This window comes from Pezoporus occidentalis, unplaced genomic scaffold (assembly GCF_034315485.1).
Source record: "Pezoporus occidentalis ecotype Australia unplaced genomic scaffold, CSIRO_AGI_Poc_V1 ctg193, whole genome shotgun sequence".
In the NCBI taxonomy this organism is placed as follows: Eukaryota; Metazoa; Chordata; class Aves; order Psittaciformes; family Psittacidae; genus Pezoporus; species Pezoporus occidentalis.
Window position 1 is genome coordinate 133,080 of NW_026913782.1, and position 23,497 is coordinate 156,576.

A 23,497-nucleotide genomic window follows, 5' to 3' on the forward strand; every position below is an offset into this window, starting at 1 on the left:
AACAGACTCAAGCACTTCCCAGGCAACTGCATCAATTGCTGGTAGTGCATTTTCTATGTGCAGATAGTTACCCACACAAAAAGCATCTCAGATTTGCTTATTCACATTGAACTGTAGCCTTCTTTTCTTGGGAACGTTTTAAAAGCCTCTTAGCCAGAAGGATAAAGGTATTGCAAAAAATAGCCTTTTTCTACATACAAATTGACAATATCGGACCATCAGTTAAAACCAGTTTTGAACATTTAATAAAAACTCATCCTAGAAATCCAACTTTCTGCCGCGACGTCCCCAAACTCTCTTCTTCATCCAGAATCTTCTGAAGGGCCACGTGCAACGCCTTGCCTACTTTCTTCCCCGTCTGCAATGCAAAAGCAGCAAACCGCATCTGAGACATATGCTTATTAACAGGAAGACAACTCTCACAGAACACTTCCTTTTGACAAATAGTTTCCCTTTAATGATTCATACGCACCAGCTGGTGTAATAAAAATATGCTTTTAATTAAGAAAAATAATGGCAGTGGAAGCTTCATTTTAAATTGATTCAGATTCAGAAAAATCTACACATAAAAGCAGTGCTCACACTGATCAGAAAAGTGTTCCCTGATCATTAATATTGGATCTGTGCAGTGCCTGATCACCCAGGAATACAAATTAAATTCACATCAAGCACAAGCACACATTCCAGCTAGGCAGCCCATGTGGAGGACTTGGGGGTGCTGATCAATGAGAAACTGAACATAAGCCACTTCAGTGTGCACCTGAGCCCAGAAATCCCCCATCTGCTAGGCTGCATCAAAAGCAGCGTGAGCAGCAGGTCAAAGGAGGTGATCCTGCCCCTCTGCTCTGCTCTTGTGAGACCCCACTTGCAGCACTGTGTGCAGCTCTGGTGTCCTCAGCATAAGAAGGACAGGGAGCTTTTGGAGCAAGTCCAGAGGAGGCCACGAGGATGATACGGGGCTGGAGCACCTCTGGTATGAAGATAGGCTGAGAACATTGGGGCTGTTCCGCCTGGAGAAGAGAAGCTGCGTGGAAACCTCAGAGCAGCTTCCAGTGTCTGAAGGGGGCTACAAGGATGCTGGAGAGGGACTCTTCATCAGGGACTGTAGGGACAGGACAAGGGGTGATGGGTTCAAACTGAAACAGGGGAAGTTCAGGTTAGATATAAGGAAGAAGCTCTTCCCTGTGAAGGTGGTGAGGATTAGCTCCAATACCAGCCTCTTCCCACATACACGTACTGTGGAAGCTACACGGTAAGGAACCATTGGGCAATGCAGAAATAAAGATCTTATGGCAGTGCTATTAGCCCTTTCCAAGGGTTTCCCCAAATGTCCTGAAATAGTGACTCCATACAGAGATGAAGAGCCCTGCTCTCCCTAAAGAGCCACAGATTAAACTAAATCTGCGTTTATTAGCTCCTTATGTATGCAACAAAGCCTGTGCCTGCCATACAAATGACCACAAAGCTCTGTGTCACCTCTTGATGACAGCTGCCAACACCATGAGCACATAGACCTTAAAGTAAGGTACACCTCTCATCGAAGAACTAGGTGACAGAATATGGCCCAGAACATAGCCCAGACTTTGGACAGATTACAGCCAAAGGAAATATGACAAGAGCTTTGATGCAGCTGGGTAGCTGCCTATCCTAAACACTCTTGAGTCATGCTAAATAAAGGGGAGAACATGGAAGCACTGCTACAGCTCTGCACTGGGACAATGATCACAACAGCAGTTTGGAGTCCTGAGAGGTGATACACTTTGTGCATTCTTCTCCTCAAAGGCAGGACAACATCACTCACCCCAGGTCAAAGTGAATGGGGACTGTGCAGAGCTTTGGTACTGACACAATGCTGTTGCCATCTTATTCCTGCTTGCCTCCCTTATGGCTTGGATCATGAACTTAGTAATGCTGTCAGCTTCCCAAACTTTCCCATGAAGCTGCCTTCCTAAGAGATTCGTCCTAGAACATCTGTTCACCACCAGACAGGGAGGGCTGAACACCCTCTGACGTGCAGCCAAATCCTTACAGAATGGAGGTGTCAAGCAAGGGTTACACAGCTCCTCCACTGGACGTTCCCAGGCCTTTTTGTTTTTCTTGGTATCCTAACCAGGATGCTGAGTTTGAGGCAGGGCCAAACAGATGATGTTTGACCTCCCAGAAAGCATCTTGTTTTATCCCTTACTCCTTCAAGCTGCTCACTACTCAGGAGGGAAGACTTCTTCCAAAGTGAGAGACATCACAACTCAGCTTAAGGTTCTAACTCCTTGCACCAGAGGTAGGGACAAGTTAACTAAAGCTCTCCAGCAGAGTAGGGCAGTTTCTAGATTTCCCATCTGATCAATGTTTAGACGAGCATCACAGAATCCCAAGCACAGCCTTTGGGGGCAGGCTACACAAGGGAACTGCACAAGTTTATTTCCTATTTAGGGCTCAGTACAGAGCAAAATTAGTAATCAGTTGGCTCTGACCAAAGCAGCCATCTCAACCTCAAGTCTTCCATGACACCGAGTTAGAATTGGATTTGAAATCCATTAAGGAAGTGAAATCAGATGTCCATGGGCAGTTTGGTTTCTTTAGGATGTCAGACTAGTGATAACAACTCTACCAAGCTAAAGGGGTGACATCTCTGAATGCAAATAAAAAGCCCACTGGTACTACCAAGATTAGCACTCTGATCTCAGGGAACAGTTGAAGTGCCACATATACTCGGCATGTAATTTCCACTTGAGATCAATTGTTTTCAAACTTGGTCCAATTTCTGCATTCCTCAATGCAGCCACGCTGAAACTAGTTCTGGATTTTAGGAAACAGAGCCAGTTTGAAGTGCTTAGTTTTCATTCTTACTCCAAGTTCAAACCCCACTTCTGTCTCATGTTCAAGGCCAAATATGAGAATTTATACTGGATAACAGACTCAAAAAGAGCCAGAAAAAAAGGTTTAAAATGGAATTCTTATGTGGATGTGAACAATATCCACGTACTAATACTTTCATGGAGTGGGGGCGGATTAGAAACACAGTAAAGGAGCAAACAAAAACAACAGTAAAATGAGAACAGTAAGTTTATCACAAAAAAAAATGAGTTGTGCTAGGAGAGAACACCATGCACTGACAATTCAAAGTACCACCCTACTCTATAGAGACTACTTCTATAGAGCCTTCACCATGTTAGAAGTTTTGCTCTTTCCGTCTTAAGGGAAACAATGAGAGAGGGAACATGCTCTTTAAAAATGCTCTCAAAGTTTAACAGCTTAAGCTTTACAGTCTTACAGCTGTGAAGTACTTATCTGAAACAAATGTGAGCACCATACATTTCAGGTATCTAAAAGTTCTGGCTAACATCCATTCATAGTAGATTCTGTTTCACAGGGTCTGTGACCTTCAGCATGGCCCTTGTGCACTTAATCAAAGCATAAAGATCTCTGCTCTTTAAGGCCTTGCTGCAGCTTTTCATATACACAAGTTCCAGTTCTTCCAAGACAGTAACTGCTCAAAACTTACCTCCATCATTTCAAAGATACTCTCAGGATCCAGGCTGCCTCTCCCCACTTTCTTTATAGAAGTCAGAGCACCTTTACTGGTCACAGAAACAAGCAGGCTAGCCAAAGAACAGGCTTCTTCCTCAAGGGTAGCATCCACCACATGCCTATAGCCAATCTGTTAGTGACAAAATGACACAGACGATTAGTTTGCAATTGTCTAAGCTCTTTATTAAGATATTAAACTGTGAGTGGTAGCTCTGTTATCGGTAGCCTCCCACCCTAGTACCATGTGGCCTCTAGTAACTGTCAGAGATTGACTTGACAGCAGAGTATTTAAACAGCCTCTGACCTCAAACTGTGTGTACATAGGTAAGAGAGGTGAGATAAGCACGTACTATTTCATACTGGTTTTCAATCTGACCATCCTTTCATCTATTCCTTTTCTCCCCCAACTCCAAGCACAGACTTTCCTCCCCTTTAAATGAAAACTGTACAGCCTAACACCCAGGTGAGCCCTCACTTCAGTGATGGCTTTTCTACTATATAGACAGCTTCCTTAAAAGAAACGTCAGACAAACTTTCAGGTAACTAAGCAGATGGCTCACTCTTGCAATGGAAAATGCAGCATCCAGCAAACCAACTGTATTAGCTGTGTGCTATGTATGGAGAAGGAAAACAAAACCAGGTTGGACGAGGTCTTGGGTGAGATGGTCTAGTGTGAGGTGTCCCTGCCCATGGCAGGGGGGTTGGAACTTGATGATCTTAAGGTCCTTTCCAACCCTAACTATTCTATGATTCTATGATAGTATTGCACCCATGAAAATGGAGTTCTCTCCCCAGAAACAAACACTCGTCATGTAACTCCAGGCAGATCACACAACCTCTGCCCCTCACAACAATGACTATTTGTTTTACCATACTGGAGGATCTGCTGCTCTGGGTGTTGAGCAAGAATTAGATGAAAAATAATAAACAATTCTTCTGCATGCAAGAAGATGCATCAAGTAAAAACTGCAAATCTCTGACTGCAAGTCAGAGATGTGGAAAAATAAAACCTTATTCAGTTCTTCTTAATTAGGAAGCTCAAGACGAACAAATACATACACAGTGCACACTGACTGCATCTGTAATACAAGTTTTATCTCCAGGGAGAAAAATAAACAGCAGGTGAAGTTAACAGAACCTGTAGGTCAGGAATTTGTTAGGCTTACTTTGCTTAATGTGACAATTAAGGGCACATTCTCCACATTAAGTCGAATGCAATCGTAAGGGTCATCAGACAGCTCAATCTCTTTAGAGCCTTCTTCATCCTCCAGAACACGCACTTTGGGTATTCTGTGGAAACAAAACGTGCACAATCATTGCCAGAACAGGTAAGGAATGTGGTTGTCACACATCTCAACTCCAGGAAGTGCCCTTTCCTCTAAATGAGGCTAAATGTTTAGGAAAAAAATCCAGAAAGTTATCAAAGTATTAACAACTCAAACCCTGAGAATAGGAAGAAAACATTGGAAGGGGGAAGATCTCTAGGATAAGAGCATCAGATTTACATCAGTCAAACCTTTGGAATATGAAGTGGGTTTTATGCTAATATATGGGGAAATATATGATGCACAAATCAATTCTGAACAATTCTTTATCCATCTACCTGGATGTACAAGACAGAAATTACCACGATTGAATCCTTTCATACTGTGGATCCCAGCCTTGCAGACAACAGTAAAGTTGTCAGAATTACAGCAATTGCCCTGCTTGCCAAAGCTGTGACGTCAATAGCAAATGCAACTAGTGAAGCTGTTCAGGAAAGAAAGACACTAACTAAGGAGACTTGGGCTAAAGGGAAAAGATAACATTAGTAATATCCTACTTCTTTAAAGAGATGGGAAGACTGGCAACATAGAATTCTCATTCTTTAAGAGGCATAGACTCTACTGTTCTAAGGACAGATATAGGCAATAACCAGGGCTAAAAACCCAGGCAGAAATCCAAGAGATGCTTTTCCTTTCAACTGTGAGTGATGAGCTCTTGTGCAAACGAGCTTGTCAAGACTCCTTCCCAGTGGTACATATATTGTATTGGTGATAGCCATTTAACGGGAGTTTTATAGGATGATTTAATGCAGCTTTCTAGCATAATGAGTAAAGTAATTTAAACCAATTTACTACAAGATGGTATCTCAAGTAGCCAAGAATGTCAGCATCTCATATACTCTCATTTATCCAGGTGCTCACTAGGATGAAGTACTGACTGAGAGACTTGGCTGTACCAGCCAGTAAAACCTCCACGCCACAATACTCTCACTCTTACACATTTGCACTTGCAAACAGAATGTATTTCAAGCCATCCCTAGGAAGCTAACTTCAGTAACCATGTGGAATGTAACCACAGTCTGGTTTCATATTAGTACTTTTACAGTTGTGCTGTGTTTTAGAACTACACTCTGGAGGTTACATTGGTTTACGCATTCTGTATCAAATCTCTTTTAAAGGAGGAGGAGGCAGGGACTGATTTAGTGAACATTCCCCCCCCCAACACAGAGTGGTTTTTTGCTGTTCCCTGGAAGAGCATTTTAGCTATTTGTTGCTCAAAGTCCTAGAGGCAAGTACTTCATAACAGCTAAGCCTGCCTCGGTGAGAACAAATTGCCTACAAGCCTGAGCCAAGCTAAAACTATAACTTTCAGTAAGCAGAACAACTCTAATGTGTTCTTTTTCCTGAAATGAAACTCAGAATGCTTTGAAGCTCATTGGAAATGCATCAAAGCCTATTTTCAAGTTTAAAATACCCCATTAAAACCTGATGAAATAAAGTCACAAGTTGACTAGCCCTCAAGCTGCCCAGAACAATGGACAACATTGGACAACAGCCTAGACAAGAAGTAGATATGCCAGAGCAGCATTTAAAAAAAGAAGGAATATTTCAGGAAAACCTCAGAGATCAAGCAATTTTTAACTCCATCCTAAACCAGCTGTGAAACCAGAACAATGTTTGGTGTGCAAGAAAAAGTTGCCAGAATTAATACCTGAAAAAAGCCTGCAAGGAGCTGTTTGGCCAAGAACAGATGAAAGAACTACAAATTTGAACTACTACAGAAGCAAAAAGACAAATGATCCAACACAAGTATCACAGTTACATAAAAAGGGGGGGTATATATACACATAAAAACTAGGCAGAGAGTGTAGCACAAAGCACTTCCAGAAGACAGATTTTCTCTCCCAGCTTCTGAAGATCTCCCTTAAGAACCAGCTGTACACATTTACTTGGCAAACGATGGCAACGGAGCTGGTGCAGGGCCTAGAGCACAAATGTGATGGGGAATGGCTGAGGGACCTGGGGGGTTCAGTCTGGAGAAGAGAAGGCTCAGGGGGACCTGATCGCTGCCTGCAACTGCCTGAGAGGAGGTTGTAGTGAGGTGGGGTCGGTCTCTGCTCCCAAGGAACAAGGGACAGGACAAGAGGAAACGGCCTCAAGCTGCACCAGGGCAGGTTTAGATGGAGCTGAGGAACAATTCCTTCCCCAGAGGGTGCTCAGGCATTGGAACAGGCTGCCCAGGGCAGGGCTGCAGTCACCGTCCCTGCAAGTGTTCACACAGCGTGGAGACGAGGCCTCAGTGCCATGGGTTAGTGGTGGCCTTGGCAGCGCTGGGGAACGGTTGGACTTGATGATCTTGAAGGTCTTTTCCAACCTGGTTGATGCTGATTCTGTTTAGTTTTCTATTTTGATTCCTGCAACTAATTAGGGCAGAAATCTGTACAGCAGGACTTATGTCACATAACGAACACTGCAGACCCAGGTTTCACAACTATAAAACCAGTTCTCCTTTTGGAAGTAGGCATCAGTTCTGCTTCTACCATGCTGCCTGGCAAAAAAACATTACATCTGAGAAGCTATTGTGTTAGAAACTCTAGCTTTTGTAACTTTCTTGCTTTCTGTTGCCTTGGTTGCAAGTAAGCACATTCCACAGGATCAAGATTAATGCTAAATCCTAACTTAGCTACTTGCACATTTTGCAATATCTGGCAGATAAATCTAGCCTCAAGCACCTTGGAGACACAGAAAAGAAGAAAGCTTAGTATCTGCTAACTTTTGCATGTGATCCTGAAATGTATTTTTTTAGAACACAATGAACAATACAAAACTTCGAGAAGTAAATGTTTCCCCCAAAACAGTCATATCTGTTGTAGACAGATTATGAAAGGCAAGTAAGTCTCAGAAGCAAACACATGTGAAATCCAGAACACTTAATCTGAAGTGATCTTCAATCTGACATCTTGTCTTGCTTGGACAGTAATATTTCATGGAGAGTGGGCAGCTACTTTAAGCAACCTTGTGTCAATCCAAACAAAACTTAGTAGGTACCAAGGGAAAGGGAGCAAGACAATGAACGAGCACAACAGGTTTTCACTTCGAATTTCACCCCTTGACTTTCCGAGGTCATATGAGATGAGATGTACTAGCATTCCCTGCTCACACCAACAGACAGGATTTATACAGGTAAAAAATCAACAGGCTCTGCGCTGTGTCACATTGTACCACATTCTGATTTGATACCTTCCAAAAGACACTGGATGCTTGCCCACAGATCAGATTATATGAAGGCTACAGTTGTCAGAAGAATGAAAATAAAAGAGAATCATGAAAATAATTTCTGGGAACATGTTGCCCATGTTCCCAAGGCAACAGGTTTTCTTCATTTATTTAATTACTTTCATATGATACCCTCTCTTTATTCAGAACTAGGATTCTGGCTGACATAAGGAAAAAAAGACTTATTTATCTTGTAAATAAAGCACATGCCTTGGATCTGCAAAACAACTCACATGGGAGCAACTATTTTTACTGTATGACTTTTGCATCCTGGCAGCTCACACAGACACACGCATTTCTACCTTTCAGTGCATTGTCAACCATGTTGTTGACAGTGAAAAGTTACTGTTGAGAACTTGATTAACATGGGAAATTTCTCACCAATGTACACAAGCTGTAGCCTCGGATGGATTCTCCCTTATTCCCTTTTAAAGTGTTTCTAACCTGATATACTGCCTGCCTTCAAAGATGTCTTTCCCTCTTCTTGCATGTATTTTTCCAGCTCTAGTACCGTGTGCTGAGTCCCTGATGAATAAGCCAAAACTATACCAGTGACTTCAGAAAATCTTTAGTTTACAGCTGAAGAACCATTTGAAAACACTTCCAAACCAATACATATTATTGAATACTATATTATTGAATGTTCTCAATATAGATATTAAAAATGTTATTGAATGTTTTCATTAACACACACAGAGAGCACTTGCATCATTCATTCTACCAGATTTTCTTTCATTCTCTGTATTAAAATGCCTGGGGTTCTTTTAAAGACAAATCATTTCCCTCTCCTCACAATCTCTCGCTACCTTTTTTTCCTCTTAGTTTTAAAAGAACTCTAGACTAACAGTTAATGAGAAAGAACATCAGAAGTGAGAAATCACACTTTTTACAGCTACAAATCACACCTTTTTTTTTAGTTACAAATGAGTAGTCACACTGACAGAGGGCTTCTTACTCAGGAGCATCACACATCAGTAAATCCTTCTTGTTTTAAACCTACAAGGCATCCACACAAAGGCCTCCAATGACTTGCAACTAAACCATATGGTCAAAGACAATTTTTGGTGGATCTGGGTACAGATATATACAGTTATACTGTGAGCCTAATTGTGCATATAATGTAATATAACACTCGATTCAGTTTCTAATAACATCAGGTCCTGTTACTTGCATGCAAATGGACTGCCTTGTATCTGAATAAAAGTTGCCTTCTGTATTTCTTATTTAAAGACTTAAGCATCAAAAATTATTAGCTCACAGAGTAAGTGATTAGCTCTTCCCCTTCCCATGACACTTCCATTCACATGAAAGGAGATCTGTGCTTTACCTTGTGTTAAAGAGAGCTGCCTTCACTGCGATAGAGATTGCATCAAAGAGGTTCCCACCACATACCAATAACTGGGGAAGAAAAAAAGAGTCTCTTTAAAAGAAAATCAGGCTAGTGCCTTTAAACCAAGTCTTTATTTTACTTCAGCCTACTTGAAAAAGGCACAAAATTAAGAACCAGAGCAGATTTTGAATACACAAAGTTGTCTTTAAAGCCTGTCTATGAAAAGAAACAGATAGGAAACTGAGATTTCAGCTAACTGTATTACACATGCAAAATAGAAGAGTTAATGCACTTCATAATAAAATTCATGATAAAATTTAATAATAGAAGCTGAAATGAAACCACTGCTGTTCTTACTCTTCTTGTGCTAAGGCTCTGAATTAGACTATGACCAGAATACTTGTTATCAACCAACCACATTCATTCTTTAATGTTAAATCAAGCCAATCCACTTTCTGTCTTTATTTCAAAGAGGAATAGTTTTAAAATATCAACTGGAAAACCCAATTGGTAGAATTGTTTCTGAAGAAGCAATGCAAATTGTCACCCACAACATGGCATTAAAAAAAAACAGATACTGAAGGTCTAGTTAGGGTGGCACATGATGATTTATCCTCTATTCTTTATGGAAATGGAGTCATCAGCAGGTTTGCCTTGCAGCTGAAAAAGATGTCACGTTCTTCTTGTTGGTAACACTGTCATTTGAATCAAAGTGTGGAGGCCAGCTTCTTCTTATGAAGATCAGGAAAAGAACAAAGAGAACAGTAGCACTGCACACTAGAGAAGAATGCAGGGCTCCCATAACCACTAATAGCATCTCTAGGCTGACTTATACCTCAAAGATGTATGTAGCCATAGCCTAGTGCTGGATCTCTGCAAAGCTCCACTCTCAGCTGCCAGTACTAGTCTACAAACACGCAGACATCCCCACCAAGTATTTGAGACTACTTCAGCAAGAAGATACAGGTGCTTCTACATTACATCAAGCTATGCTGTCTGAGAGCAAAACCAGCTTTGCAACATTGATTGCATTGACTGATCTTCAAAATCTGCTTAAGGGGGGTTGGAACTAGATGATCTTAAGGTCCTTTCCAACCCTAACTATTCTATGATTCTATGATTCTAAGAATGAGATAAGCTCCCGTGCTGGGAGCAAATCACAAATCAGGTATTCTGGAAAGACAGTTTATTTTTATGAATACAGACTGAACTGTGTAAAAAGAATGACAAAAAGTTGGGACAGAAAACTAAATACAAAGGTGATCAGATTATTTCTCTGCAAACAGCTGCAGGATACAGAGAGGTTAACTTGCCACTTTCAGTTATTACTGGATTTTACTGGCTAAAACAATAAGCCCCACAGTATCTTTGTTATTAAAACACAATCATGGGATGTGCCTGCACTGTTGCTAGGCTTATGTTCAGGCTACTGTTCTAAAGCCTCATTTGTATTACAGTGGCACCTACAGGCTAAGAACACAGCCTGTATCAAGCATGGTTATGACCATTCCTCCAAGAAGTGAACACTCTCTTCTCAGCTGAAGCATCTTGTACTGAGAGCCCACACTTCTTTAATGTATTCTTTTTAAGAGCTAAGAAAATATGCACAACCGTGAGTTACAGGAAGCAAAGGAGTCTTTAGAAGATTGCTTTTAATTTACTGATATGCAAATGAAAACATTAGTTGGGATAGGGAAAAAAAGGAAACATTCTAGATCTTGCCTTATTCTAAGAAGCTTCTCCTCCAAAAGGACAAATTTCTAATAGTCTTTTTCCCAACTGGGAGGAAATAGAAAAGATGAGGAAATTCTCTAAGGGATGCTCAGTAGTGAACTGCTAAAATTCCAACTAAACCTAAGGCAACCCCTCAACACACAATGTACTGTGACTGGGTACGGAATGAAGAGATGGAGAGATTGCACACTTTGATTTTCCTTGTGCAGCACAGCAAGCTGCTGGGGCAAATTACATGGAGAAGGCTACATATATATATATATATATATATAAAGATATTTTATATATTTCTATATATCACATCATCAAAAATGCCTAAAAGCTTATCTCTGACATCACTGGCTTAGAAGGGAAAAGAAATTGAAGGAAAGACAGAGAGGGGGAGAACATACTTAAGAGTTTTGCAGTACTGTGTATGTCCACATTCATGAGCTGTTCTTTGGAAGTGGAATGCCTTCTATTATTAAGACTGAATGCATTTTGAAAGGTCAAGGTATATATTCTTGACCTCTGATACATGTGTCCTTATGGCTGCATCTTTGGGATGTCTATAGTTGAAGTTATTTTCTTTCCAGTTTGACTGTACACAGTCATAGCAACTCCCAAGTACACTGACAGCCAGACAATATTTGAGAGATACTTTCAACTGATAAGGCTGTGCAAAAGACACTCTTTTCTGAGGTTTCATATCTCAAGTTACATTCTTTGTGTGGTTTTGCCCTCTGGAATAAGAGGCCTGAAACCAAGTACCTTGCCACCTGACCACAAAGTACCAGGATTTTCAGGCTTATGACAGATTTAAGGCTTAAACTCCTTAAACTCCAACTTAAGTACACAACACAAACATCAATGTGAAGAATTTCAAGGAATTCTGAGGGAAAACACCATCAAAGGATTCAATAAGCATTGTTACATTTAGAATCTGCCTCCCTTAAATGCTGAATGATTTGTGTCTTACATCAGCGTGTCATACTTTCACCATGTACTATTAAAAATAGAATTCTATAGGAATGATTCAGCAATGGCAACTTCTCTACTTGCATCAAGTATACTTTATCACAGCTGATATATATTCCTTTAGCAAATGAAATAGTGCAGAAACCTCAAAAATGTGAAAATAGAGAGGCCCAGGGTAGAAGGGTACCAGCAGCTCCTCGATGGCTCACACACAAATCCCTGCAGAATATGACATTAAAAAAACTCAGTGTTTAGAGTCCTAATTATGAACCTACAAAGTTTCTTTACTGACACTGTCAACAAAGCTAAATGTAAAATTCATCACATAACTTAGGTCTTGACATTCATGGCCAAGTTGGATAGAGAGCTTTGGGCAACATGGTCTAGTGCAAGCTGTCCCTACCCACGGGAGGGGGTTGGAACTGCATGATCTTAAGGTCCTTTCCAACCCAAACCATTCTATGATTCAACTAGCAGCATTAAAATACCAAGACTTTTTTTCTCTGTAGCTGTGGATAATCAACAAATTTGCACAGGAAGAATGAAATACTGACCAGTTATACAAAATCTATACAGAACTACTTCTGCAGCAGTCAGCTTTATAGAAGTCTTTGTTTATGCAGGGTTTATGCAATGTTAAGCAATGTGTTCCTTAAATAAGCACAGCATTTAATATTCTGTACCTCTGCTTGTAATCACCTAGTAACTAAAGGCCTCGGTGTGATTTCCCAGAACTAACACTTCATTCTCTATTAAACTATGCCAAGCTCCCAATAAGCCAGTGACTAGAACTGTTAAAGCACTCAGCAGTGGTACATATTTGATCATTCTGTATGTGCATTAAGTCACACATGGTGGTCTGCACCATATCTACTATAATTAGGCTAATGCTACTGCTTTTAAACACCTAATGGACTAGTTTTCACATCCATTTACATCTTAGTCTAAACATACCTGTTTTGTTAAACAAAACCCAGTGTTTCTTTTTCCAATACAGCTTAGCATTCTGCAAATCATTTCATAGATGTTAATGGATTCCTGTGAAAAAAATCCCTCAACATATTTTCAGTTACAAATTTGAGAAACAGAAACTCAAATTTGGACTGATAAGACTTGGCAATAATGCTCAGGAGAGTCTGACTTGCAGACTTCTATTAAATTTCCATGACAGAGTACTTTAGATACAGCACAGTTTGGAAATTAAGCTGCTGCATGCACAAGATTTATATGCATAACATTCAGGTTCCATTTTTTAAATGAGAACAAATACTCAGCTTCTCTTCTACATTCAACACATGCATGAAACTTCCACCAGAAAGTGCCTAGACCAAATGCTAACTTCTGCCAAAAAAGTTTCTATTGCACTTCATGGAATTACCACTGATAGTAGTGCAAGGAGGTGGAGAGGATGGACGATTATGTTAGGGCTAACATACACCCATGCTAAATTACACCCATTGGAACAATACATTTGCTGTTCTATCTAGCTTGGAAAACAGTTCAGCTTTCTTTAGTGGCAATTTCCTTGTCAGTTTAAGATTACTGATTTTTATGAGACAGATCTGGAGTATTCAGTAGTTTATTAGCTCTGCAGTGGAGCAGCAGCATTAAGAAAAGAATAAAAGAGCAAGCTAGAAGTAGTGATTATATCTAGAATCAAAAGAAAATGGCCATCCATGCTGTGAAGCATTATATCATAATATGACTTTTTATATGAAAATATACATGGTTATGACAAGTCAATCAGTGCTCTGAAAAACCCCCTTCAATCTTAGTTTTCATTCCCTTACTTACCAACACATCAACGTAGAGAACCCAGCAGTGCTCTCTGGGATTAATACAAAGTGATTTCAAGTCTACACTGTTCTCGCTGCTAAATACTGTGTAGAATGTACTTGTTATCTCTGTGCCAAGCTCTTCTCCTCCCCGGCCTTCAAATTCAGGAGTAGCATTTGCAGAACTAGATAAAGAAAGAAAACATACTTTCACTTCTGAAGCAGCCAATATGCAAAGAACATTCTTTAAATATAAAACATTAGACATATCTAAGGATTTCTTTGTATAATAAGCACCCTATCTGTGAGGAAATTGTTTCTATTTTCCATAAGAAAATGTCTTGAGGCAGATAATATACCTACATTTTGCTACAAACTCTGATGCTAATTAAATTCCACTATCTTCAGTTTAGGTTACAATATTGAAGTTAGTGAATCCTCTCAGGGATTATTTCTTAAGCACTGTCATCTTCTATCACCTCAGCCCTTTCAAAAATAAAGAAGTGAGAGAAACCTGGATGAAGTTCAGAACAGCTAACAAGACAGCCTGTTAGAGCTGAATGTTAAATTAATAAGAGGGTGGCTAAGAGGAGAAAGATGTGATGATGTGACAAGTAGGACATGCTTTATTTTCCAAGCTCCATGACTGCCTGACCTTAAATGGTAATTTCTTTACCAAGTGTACTCTCTGCTATCAAGCTCATTATTTTCAGCAACTGCAGCTTAGGGAGAGCAGCAACAAAAACCATTTTTTCCAGAAGGGATCTGGCAAAAGTGAGTGCTTTTCACTTCCCTGATTCCAACATAATAACAAACTTTGTTTATGAGCAGTCATGCAAGAAAGTCCTTCAGTGCTGGGCCTTGTACATCGCTAAGAGCAAAACAGAACAATTAACAATAAAAGACAACAGGCCTATAAAACAAAGTTTCCATCACCAAGTCACAGTGCAATAGAGCAGAAATGTGCAGACGTGCATATATAGCAAGCTAACAAATATTTGGAACTCAACCTCTGATTTATAGCGAGGGCAAAAGCATTCTCAAGCAGTGGACCCATGACACAGACGGCAGATCCTGGTTTTAAATAAACTGGTCAGACCTCCCCAGATCAATTTCTCATTACAGAACATAGGAAAGGTGGTTATTCCATAGGAGTAGCTATGATTGGTTTAAAATCTAGAACAGCAAAGCCTTGTATTCTCCTGGCTGGGCACCTCCCAGTGGCAGTTTCTCATGTACATTTTCTGTATACATGATGATACACAGTTTTAGCTCTTCCAACAGGCACGCTGCAGGAACACACACATAGAGCATAAAACAAAGTCTTAGAATATAATCCCTTAAAAAAAAAAAAAAATCACAAGTAAAGATCCACATTACCTAGGTATGACTTAAACCATCACATGAACTGTATCAACAAGACTGGGTTTAAACTTTAACAGGGGAAGTTCAGGTTAGATATAGGGAAGAAGCTCTTCCTGGAGGGTGCTGGCACAGGGTGCCCAGAGAAGCTGTGGCTGCCCCATCCCTGGCAGTGTTCACGGCCAGGCTGGACAGGGCTTGGAGCAACCTGCTCTAGTGTGAGGTGTCCCTGCCTATGGCAGGGGTTTGGAACTGGATGATCTTATGGTCCTTTCCAACCCAAACCTTCCTATGAGTCTATGTCTGCAGAGCCTATAAGATTACATATATAATTACCTATTATTATTCTTACCTCAGAGTATTTCTCCCAACTTGTTCTTTTGCAGAACTGATGAAAACTCAGAATGCCAAGAAAAGCTACTGGATTTTACAGAAATTATATGCTGCTACTATAAACAGACAACACTATACATGCTTTTTAAACAAATAAATTACCACCGATCAACCACTGATCTGTGCTTCCAGACAACACTTGCAACCCAAATAGGCATTACAAGTGTGACATACAATATCAGACACCAATTTTATAAGACAGAACCATATCTAAGTATAAGTTAATTCTGGAAGCATGCCCAGTCAGGTCTTCAGGTTGCATTAAACAAGCACTTACCCATAGAAGTAGCTTTATTCTGTTTAACCATTCTGTTTAAAGTACAGTTACACAAGCATTATGATTCCTATAAGCTGAAAAGAATTATACAAACCTCAAGCTATACCTCATTATTATCTCTGAACAGAAATAAGCAAAGTTATATCAGAAGTTGTATTTTTTAATTATAAAGAGATGATTTCTTTGACAGTTAGAAGGAAGAACATAAGACTCAACTGGAATATCACTGCAAATGCATCTTAATTCCATTATCCTTTTAACACTTCAGTTCCTTGCAATCCAAGTGATATAAAAAAGGAGGGTACTATTATATTAACTATATGGTAAATACTGCCACCTAATGCTGACAGACTCTTGCAGTAATTTACACTGGGTAAGTCTAACACGCTAGTAAGAGAAAAAGACAAAACATTTGTTTTATGGAGCACAGAAAGAACTTAGTAGCGGCCAGACAGAGCACAGAATTTCTGCTCCCACACAGAATGTAATTTTAAATACTTTCAAAACCATTTCAGCATCACACTGCATAACAATTAGAGATTCTTCAAGCATAATAATGTTTCTATCACAGATCTCCACTGAATTTCAAAACTGATGCTGTTACAGCCAAAATCTTCCTCTTATGGTAGTTAAGCACTCCCCATTTGTTGCTCAGGACATTAGAGAATCACAGGATCAATCATTAAGGCTGGAAGGGACCTCTGGAAATCACCTAGTCCAACCTCTGCCAAGGCAGGTTACAGAAGAACATATCCAGAAGGGTTTGGAATGTCTCCAGAGACAGAGACTCCACAACCCCACTGGGCAGCCTGCTCCAGGGCTCTGCCACCCTGAGTGTAAAAAAGTTCTTCCTCATGTTGAAGTGAAACTTGTGTTTCAGTTTATGGCCACTGTTTCTTGTCCTGTTACTGGGTATCACTGGAAAGTCTGGCACCATCCTCCTGGCATCCACCTCTGAAATACTGATCTGCATTGACTGGGATCCCCTCAGTCTGCTCTTCTCTGGACTAACCAGGCCCAGCTCCTGCAATCTCTCCTCAGAAGACAGATGCTCCAGACCCCTGATCATCCTTATGGCCTCTGCTGGACCCTCTCCAGTACCTCCTCACCTTCTTTGTACCGAGGAGGCCAGAACTGGACACCGTGCTCTGGATGAGGCCTCAACAGGTTGAGTAGAGAAGGAAGATCACCCCCCTGACCTGCTGGCCACACTCCCCCTGATGCAGAGAGATGGGGAAACAGAAGCTGTCAGGTCACTGTCTGAAGAGAGCAGTCAGGTAATCCAATTTACCCTCATGAAAAACATTCTTTACTATATTCAAGTCAACTTTGTTAAGATATCATTAAGCATCAGCCTGAGGTATGTCATTACTAAAAAAACAGGAAAAAATCTATCTTTTGGGTAGGAGAGGGTTAGAAAAATATGAGAACACACACAATTTAAATAGCTCTTGTTCAATCAAATAATATGGCATTAAAAAAAACATTGAGGAGATGATGTTGATCATTCTCAACTAAGGTGATATCAGCTGTACCCATCTCATTCCTCATGGAAGTCAGCCCAACCTTTGACCTCTGCAGCAACTTTCAATCACTATTAACATAAGAAATGAGTGTTTCCAACATGCACTATCAGTCTCCTTTGCTGAGTTTTAACCCCATTTTTTCTGGTTCTACCCATAGAAGACACGGGGAACGTGTTCTGTATCTCTCTGTAGCAGCCTTAACATATTTGAAGATTATTGTCATGCCTCTCTTCAGTTGTCTCCCTGCTAAAAGACTGAAATCTCACAGGTTGCATCTTCCAGTCTTCTGATTATTCCTGCTGCTTACTTCTGAAAATATTAAGATACTATAATCTACAAGGTAAGTAACCATAACAGAGATAAAACAGTTAATGGAACAACAGGTTGTAGGTATTTTCCTGGTGTACAAGGGCTTCCTTACACAGAGGATATTCTTCACTTAAACCCATATTTACTTCTATCGACCAATATCAGATTTCTATTTTTCTACTAAAAGAAACATATAATCATTTTAAACAAGAAGGCAGGTTCACTGTTTTAGACTCAGCATTAAGTTACCCACCTCACTAATATTCCTCTCTTCCAGAAATCAGCCACAAAACATGACAGTTATGAAACATCTGAACTGCCAAGACAGTCCCAGAAACAGACCTGAACACAGGTCCAAATGCTGTCTAACGGTGTGGATATCATTAAGGTGATATTCAAGCTCATGAAACTACAAAGAACCAGGCTAACGAGGGTCTGGATTTAGTCCAGTCAAACTGTTAACTCTACCAATATGGATATACTGATTCAGGTCTTTGCCTAGTCAAGCACTGTCACCACACTTCCCATCCAGAAGAACACCTGCTTACAGAGTTTGAAACAGTTTTACTCAAGCCAAGCACAAGATAGTGTTTCCCTCTGAAAGCTGAGCTCAATCCCATTCAGTAGAGAACACATATTTAGTGGATGAATTATCCTAAAAAACTGTAAAGACACTTCTTTCAAAACTCATTAGTTTGCTTCTACAAAGAAAAGTTGCCATGATAATGGGCTTATGGTAGGAGGGAAGAAGAGGAGGAAAGGTTTCTTTTCTGCAGCCACCATTCAAGTGATAACCTTCAGCAACTGCTCTGAAATTTGACATTTTCCCCACAAAACACAATGGAACGGTATCTGAGGATCACCTAAGAGCATGCTGATGTGGTTGTTCTGCAATACTGTCATCTCTTATGATTTGGAGAACCACTTCCCAGCTATCCTTATCTGATCCAGGCTCCCATGCAGGCATCCCAAATAGGCCCACTCTCCCAGCTTCAACAAAAGCATTTCTGGCCTTCAGAGTGGAGAAACAGTTGGCCACACATGGACAAATAAATTCCTTCTTGTCCTAATTCCACAAACAATAACTAATACTCTCAAGGAATTCTGAGGTCTGGTTTTTATTTCTGTTGTTGGCATTTCTCACACTTTGAAAATGATAAATCTTTGCCTCAGTCAAAAAAAGCCAGTATTAGAAGAGCCCCAAAACTCTAACATGACAAAAGCAGGCACAGGAGTCTTTCAACATCAATGACCAGGATGACTGTCTTCTCCAGGGCAGTAAGCACATCTCATAGGACATGGACTACTTGTTCTATGACAATTAGTTTCTAGTATCACAAATCAGTGCCCCAAAAATCACCTCTTCCAGAGGCTTGCATTAAAGTCTGTCTCAAAATGAGACAAAATGTGATTCTAGGTTAAGGACTCAGAGCAGAATGAAGAGAAATGGAATTCTGGGGCACAGAATTATATACATGATCCAGCAAGTGATTATTTTCTGCACTACAAGAAACTGAAAGATTCAGGAAAGAATTTTAAGACAGCAAACACTGCAGTCCAAGTTTTTGTTATTAATTCCAACAATATAAAAGCCAAGCAGAACATAGAGGAATCTCACCAGAAGAATGCAGTGTATCAAACTGTGCTCAGTTACTACCACCCAGTGGCAGCCTAGAAAAGCATCTGAGTACTGACAGCATCCATTTCCCTTTACAGAGAACAAGTTGCTGCCACTTCACATTTTGTCTTTTGGATCTTTCTGGAGGTTAGAAGTCACCTTTCCCTGACAACACAAGTATGAAAGAAGTGACTACCCTTCTTTAAAATACAGGCTTTTGGTCTGTGTTGTCACAAAAAGTAAGGATTACCTATTTCTAGAACTGACAAGATCCATCTTGCACAATATTGCTGCACGTCCCCATCCCATCTTCTCATGGAGCAGAGATTAACAGTTAGAAAATACAATCTAACATTAATCTACTGAGTTCGTTTTTCTAACATTTATTTATGTAAGAAAAGTGTCACAGAATTGCAACATCCCCACAGATCACTTGTTTTAGTAAGGAGATATCCTTGCTGTCAGTGGACTTTCTTCATGTGGAAACCATCAGAAGAAAGCCGGTGCCGCTTAGGATATTTCATATATGAGTGTTATGAAGCAGTCAAGCTCAGATCTCCTCTAACAGCAGGACTACATTTGAGAAGATCATTTTCCTGTCTGATGTTTTTTAAACAGTAATCACAAACAACTAAGTCATAGGCGAGTCCTTCCCTCTACCAGTTTCCAGAGTTAGCTAGGACCTCATGATATATAGAAGCACTCTCAGGTAAGGCTGCATAATGCGAGAGATACAAACGTCAAGGCAGATACAGCTAGTTAGGTCAGAGAGATTATCAGAGATACAGTGTCTTAGCAGCTTAGTAGCTTAGTAACTCTACTAAGTAACTTAGTAGAGTTACTTAGTAGCTCTCATGCCTTAGCTTTACTAATGGTGTATTGGTTTAGCATCAGAGTAGCAACATTTTTGGCTTTAATAAAAAAAAAAACCAAAACATCACATGCAACGAGCTAACTTGACAGTGCCAAGGCTTTTATGAGAGGTTCCAAAGCACCTTGTTTCATGAAAAACAGTTTTAGGAAGTCTGCAAGACATGCATACTGTAGTTTCAGACAGCAGACAGTCTGGAATAACATTGAAATATCACTACGCTACCTCAGAGCAATCTGAAAACAGAACTCTCAGTTTTCTTCTAGCTTCCTTTATGATTTGTGCACTGTGAAGACTGCAAGGCTAAATAACAGTCCTCTTGTAGCAGAAAACCACAAATATGATTTAAAACTAATTCAATTTTAGTTAATGAAATACCGATTCACCAATAAATACTATATCCAAATTTTCTAATTCATTTTATATCTGAAGTTTACAGTGAGAATTTTTCTTCTTTTAAAACAAATGGATCTGTAAAAAACACACTTCAAACTTTTTCTGCTGCTTTCATAGACAAAGTAAACCTTTAAGTACAGTTAAAGTACCATCTGTAACAGTCAATTCTTTCCTTCTGGGATACTTCACTTTTGAAGGAGATTTTCTGTACGCTATCACTGTTAAAAGACAACTGCCACTGTAGTCATGAAGTCATGTTAAATGCATGTGTAATTGAACCATTACTCCTTTCCAGCTGCAGTGATGTTCTGCAATGTACTTTTTTTTTCTTTAACTTTTTTTTTTACTCTTTAACTCCTACTGCTTTGCTTATTTTGGGTCTGCAGAACCAGCAGAAAGTTTCTGAACATTCAACACTGTTGAAACATTAAACTGTTTCTATTACTCAGACCCTTACAGAAGGTTAGTGGAATGAAGGTATAATCTTCAGAAGAATGAAATTACTCATTTATTCCAAATATTAGATCTATTTCCTCTCTTTTAGTATACTAACCAGTCAACACAGAATTCCAGGTAGCCTTCATCTGGCTTCTCTATCTTTGGTGTCCCCATTTCAGCTTTTACTCCTACCAAGATATCAGTGTTTCCCTGTTTAAAAAGAAAACACAACACAACACATTGCACAACTGGAATTACAGTCACAGAACTACTCAATTTAAATGCCTATACTGATATTTCTACCTTTTAGTTATCTATACTGATAATTCTATCAGAATGAACTAAAAATAAGTTTAGGTTTTGAAAAAAGAAGAGGCTTTAGAAGGACAATGTTAGAGCCTAAGAAGATTCTTCAAATATTAGCTTTCTGTAGGTTAAAAAGACACTCTTACTTGTACTGGAAACAGCTATTTCTGCATAACCTTTATAATACTGCACATTGTATTTATCTTCTTCACATTCAACACATGCCAGAAGTAGTTTTGCTTCACTCTAAATGAACAGAATTTGTTTCCAGGGATAAGGCTCAATAGTAATTTCAGTTTTCAAGATTAAATGCTAGATTAGTTCAGACTGAAGGCTGTCCAGCTACTTCACAGTCAATGTACCTCAAGCAGATTAAACCAGCTCAAATGAATTATACAGCCTAGCGTTATTTCCTTAACCCAAGAGTTTCAGTTAGTGTTATACACACACACACCATTACACATACACACCATTACACACACATACACAAACCCACCTACAAATAGCCTCATCTTATCTTAAAACTAGTCACATAAACCAGAAATTTCATCAGCAAAGTACACAGTTTCTAAGGAATTTACCTACCAGCTTTACTCTTGCAGATCCACTTGTGTTCGATACAACATCTGTTTCTACTTCTGCACATCTGTAGTCTTCACAGCCACGACCATCTACACGAAGATCTTCCTACGTATGACAATCAATACATTGTGCTTAAGGGAATCAGAAATAATGAAAAGAAACAAAAGAAATAATGAAAAGAAACAAAAGAAAGAACCTGTGCTTTTAAAGTTTCTTTTCCCTATGCCAAACACAGCAGTAAAAAGGATATAAAAACAACAGCTATAGCTTCTCACTTAGGAACACAACAGAACCAACTGCATGTTTCCATTTAAATCTCATTTAGCCAACAGGTTCTCTACAGCCGGACATGAACTCCTGCATTAAGTCACTTTAATACCAAAAGAAAGCTTCAGACTGCAAAACTGTAAAAGTCTCAACTTTAAAACATAGTTTTCCTAATACCGCATGTGTCTTTCCCAGGACACCAAGTTCTGTACTTTTATATCTGTAATTAGGACCCAGCAAACAAAAATAACCCACCAGCCTTCCAAATGCTTTCATTTGTTTGCATTTCAAAAACAGGTATTTCACACCCTCAGAAACTATATAGCTTACTGCCATTAAAACAGTTTTACTTGCAGTAAAATACAGTTTCTGTCCTTTGTAAAGAGTCCTTTTATCTTTAGTATTGCTCCCCACGTGTCCTTCACTTTTCCTCCTCACTCCACACACTGCTAATCAGTTCAGTGACAGGCTAAAACGCAACAGCAAAAAACTTGAGAAAGAGCACAGCAAGAGGGGGAGGAGAACAAGACACGACGAAACAACCCCCTCGTCCTGCTCCCAGCCTGCTTCCCGTCCGGATGCCCCGTTTTCAGTGTGCTTGGGTAATTCTACACCTTTTTACAAGGCCTGTAGTTACCGGACAAAGCGGAATGGCTTTAACCTGCCAGAGGGGAGACTGAGACGAACTCTTAGGCAGAAGCTCTTCTCTGTGAGGGTGCTGAGGCGCTGGCATAGGGTGCTCAGAGAAGCTGCGGCTGCCCCATCCCTGACAGTGTTCAAGGCCAGGCTGGCCAAAGGGCCTTGAAGCAATCTGGACTAGTGTGAGGTGTCCCTGCCCGAAGCTTTAAAGTCCCCTCAAACCCAAACCATTCTATAATTATCACCGTAGAGATTCCCCATCCAAACACAAGGAGAGCCCCCGCCCTGCTTCCCCTTCCACACAGGGAGCAAGCACGGGGAGGGGATGGGCCTTACCCCACACCTCCCAGGGCAACAATACCAACAGGCACAATCCGAAGATCACCCCACTCGGAGGGGCACAGGCTGCGGCCTCCCACACCTCCCACCACCACCACCACCACCACCACCACCACCAACCACCACTACCTGTATGCCATGGACGATGTAGAGCTTCTCCGGCTCGCTCAGCACCACAGCCGCCATACTGCCGGCTTCCTCCCGCCGCCGCACCGCGCTCACGCCCTTCCGCTTCCGGCGCCCGCGCGCAGCCGCTCTACGGGGTCGGCCGCCGCGCTGAGGGAGGGGGAGAGCCCTGAGGCGCCATTG

The 23,497-nt window shown here is 40.4% G+C and overlaps 1 protein-coding gene across 1 annotated transcript; it reads right to left on the bottom strand.

Annotated features, from left to right (window-relative positions):
• Positions 1-222: 222 nt before the first annotated feature.
• Positions 223-23,459, bottom strand: EXOSC7 (exosome component 7). The gene is made up of 8 exons (XM_062617206.1): positions 23,318-23,459; positions 21,947-22,048; positions 21,171-21,265; positions 13,885-14,050; positions 9,397-9,467; positions 4,695-4,818; positions 3,503-3,658; positions 223-358 (listed from the first exon to the last, which is right to left on the bottom strand). The coding sequence occupies exons 1-8, from the start codon at positions 23,372-23,374 to the stop codon at positions 254-256; spliced, it is 876 nt and encodes a 291-aa protein (XP_062473190.1). The 5' UTR covers positions 23,375-23,459; the 3' UTR covers positions 223-253.
• Between the last annotated feature and the right edge of the window lie 38 nt (positions 23,460-23,497).

Excerpts from the sequence above, each read along its gene's own strand:
- EXOSC7 (XM_062617206.1), bottom strand. The coding sequence starts at position 23,374 with ATGGCGGCTGTGGTGCTGAGCGAGCCGGAGAAGCTCTACATCGTCCAT. Across the intron at positions 14,051-21,170 it reads CTGGAATTCTGTGTTGACTG|TTCTGCAAATGCTACTCCTG; the intron begins GTTAGTATACTA and ends TTCTTTATCTAG. Across the intron at positions 9,468-13,884 it reads TTCTCTACGTTGATGTGTTG|TTATTGGTATGTGGTGGGAA; the intron begins GTAAGTAAGGGA and ends TTTCTTCCCCAG.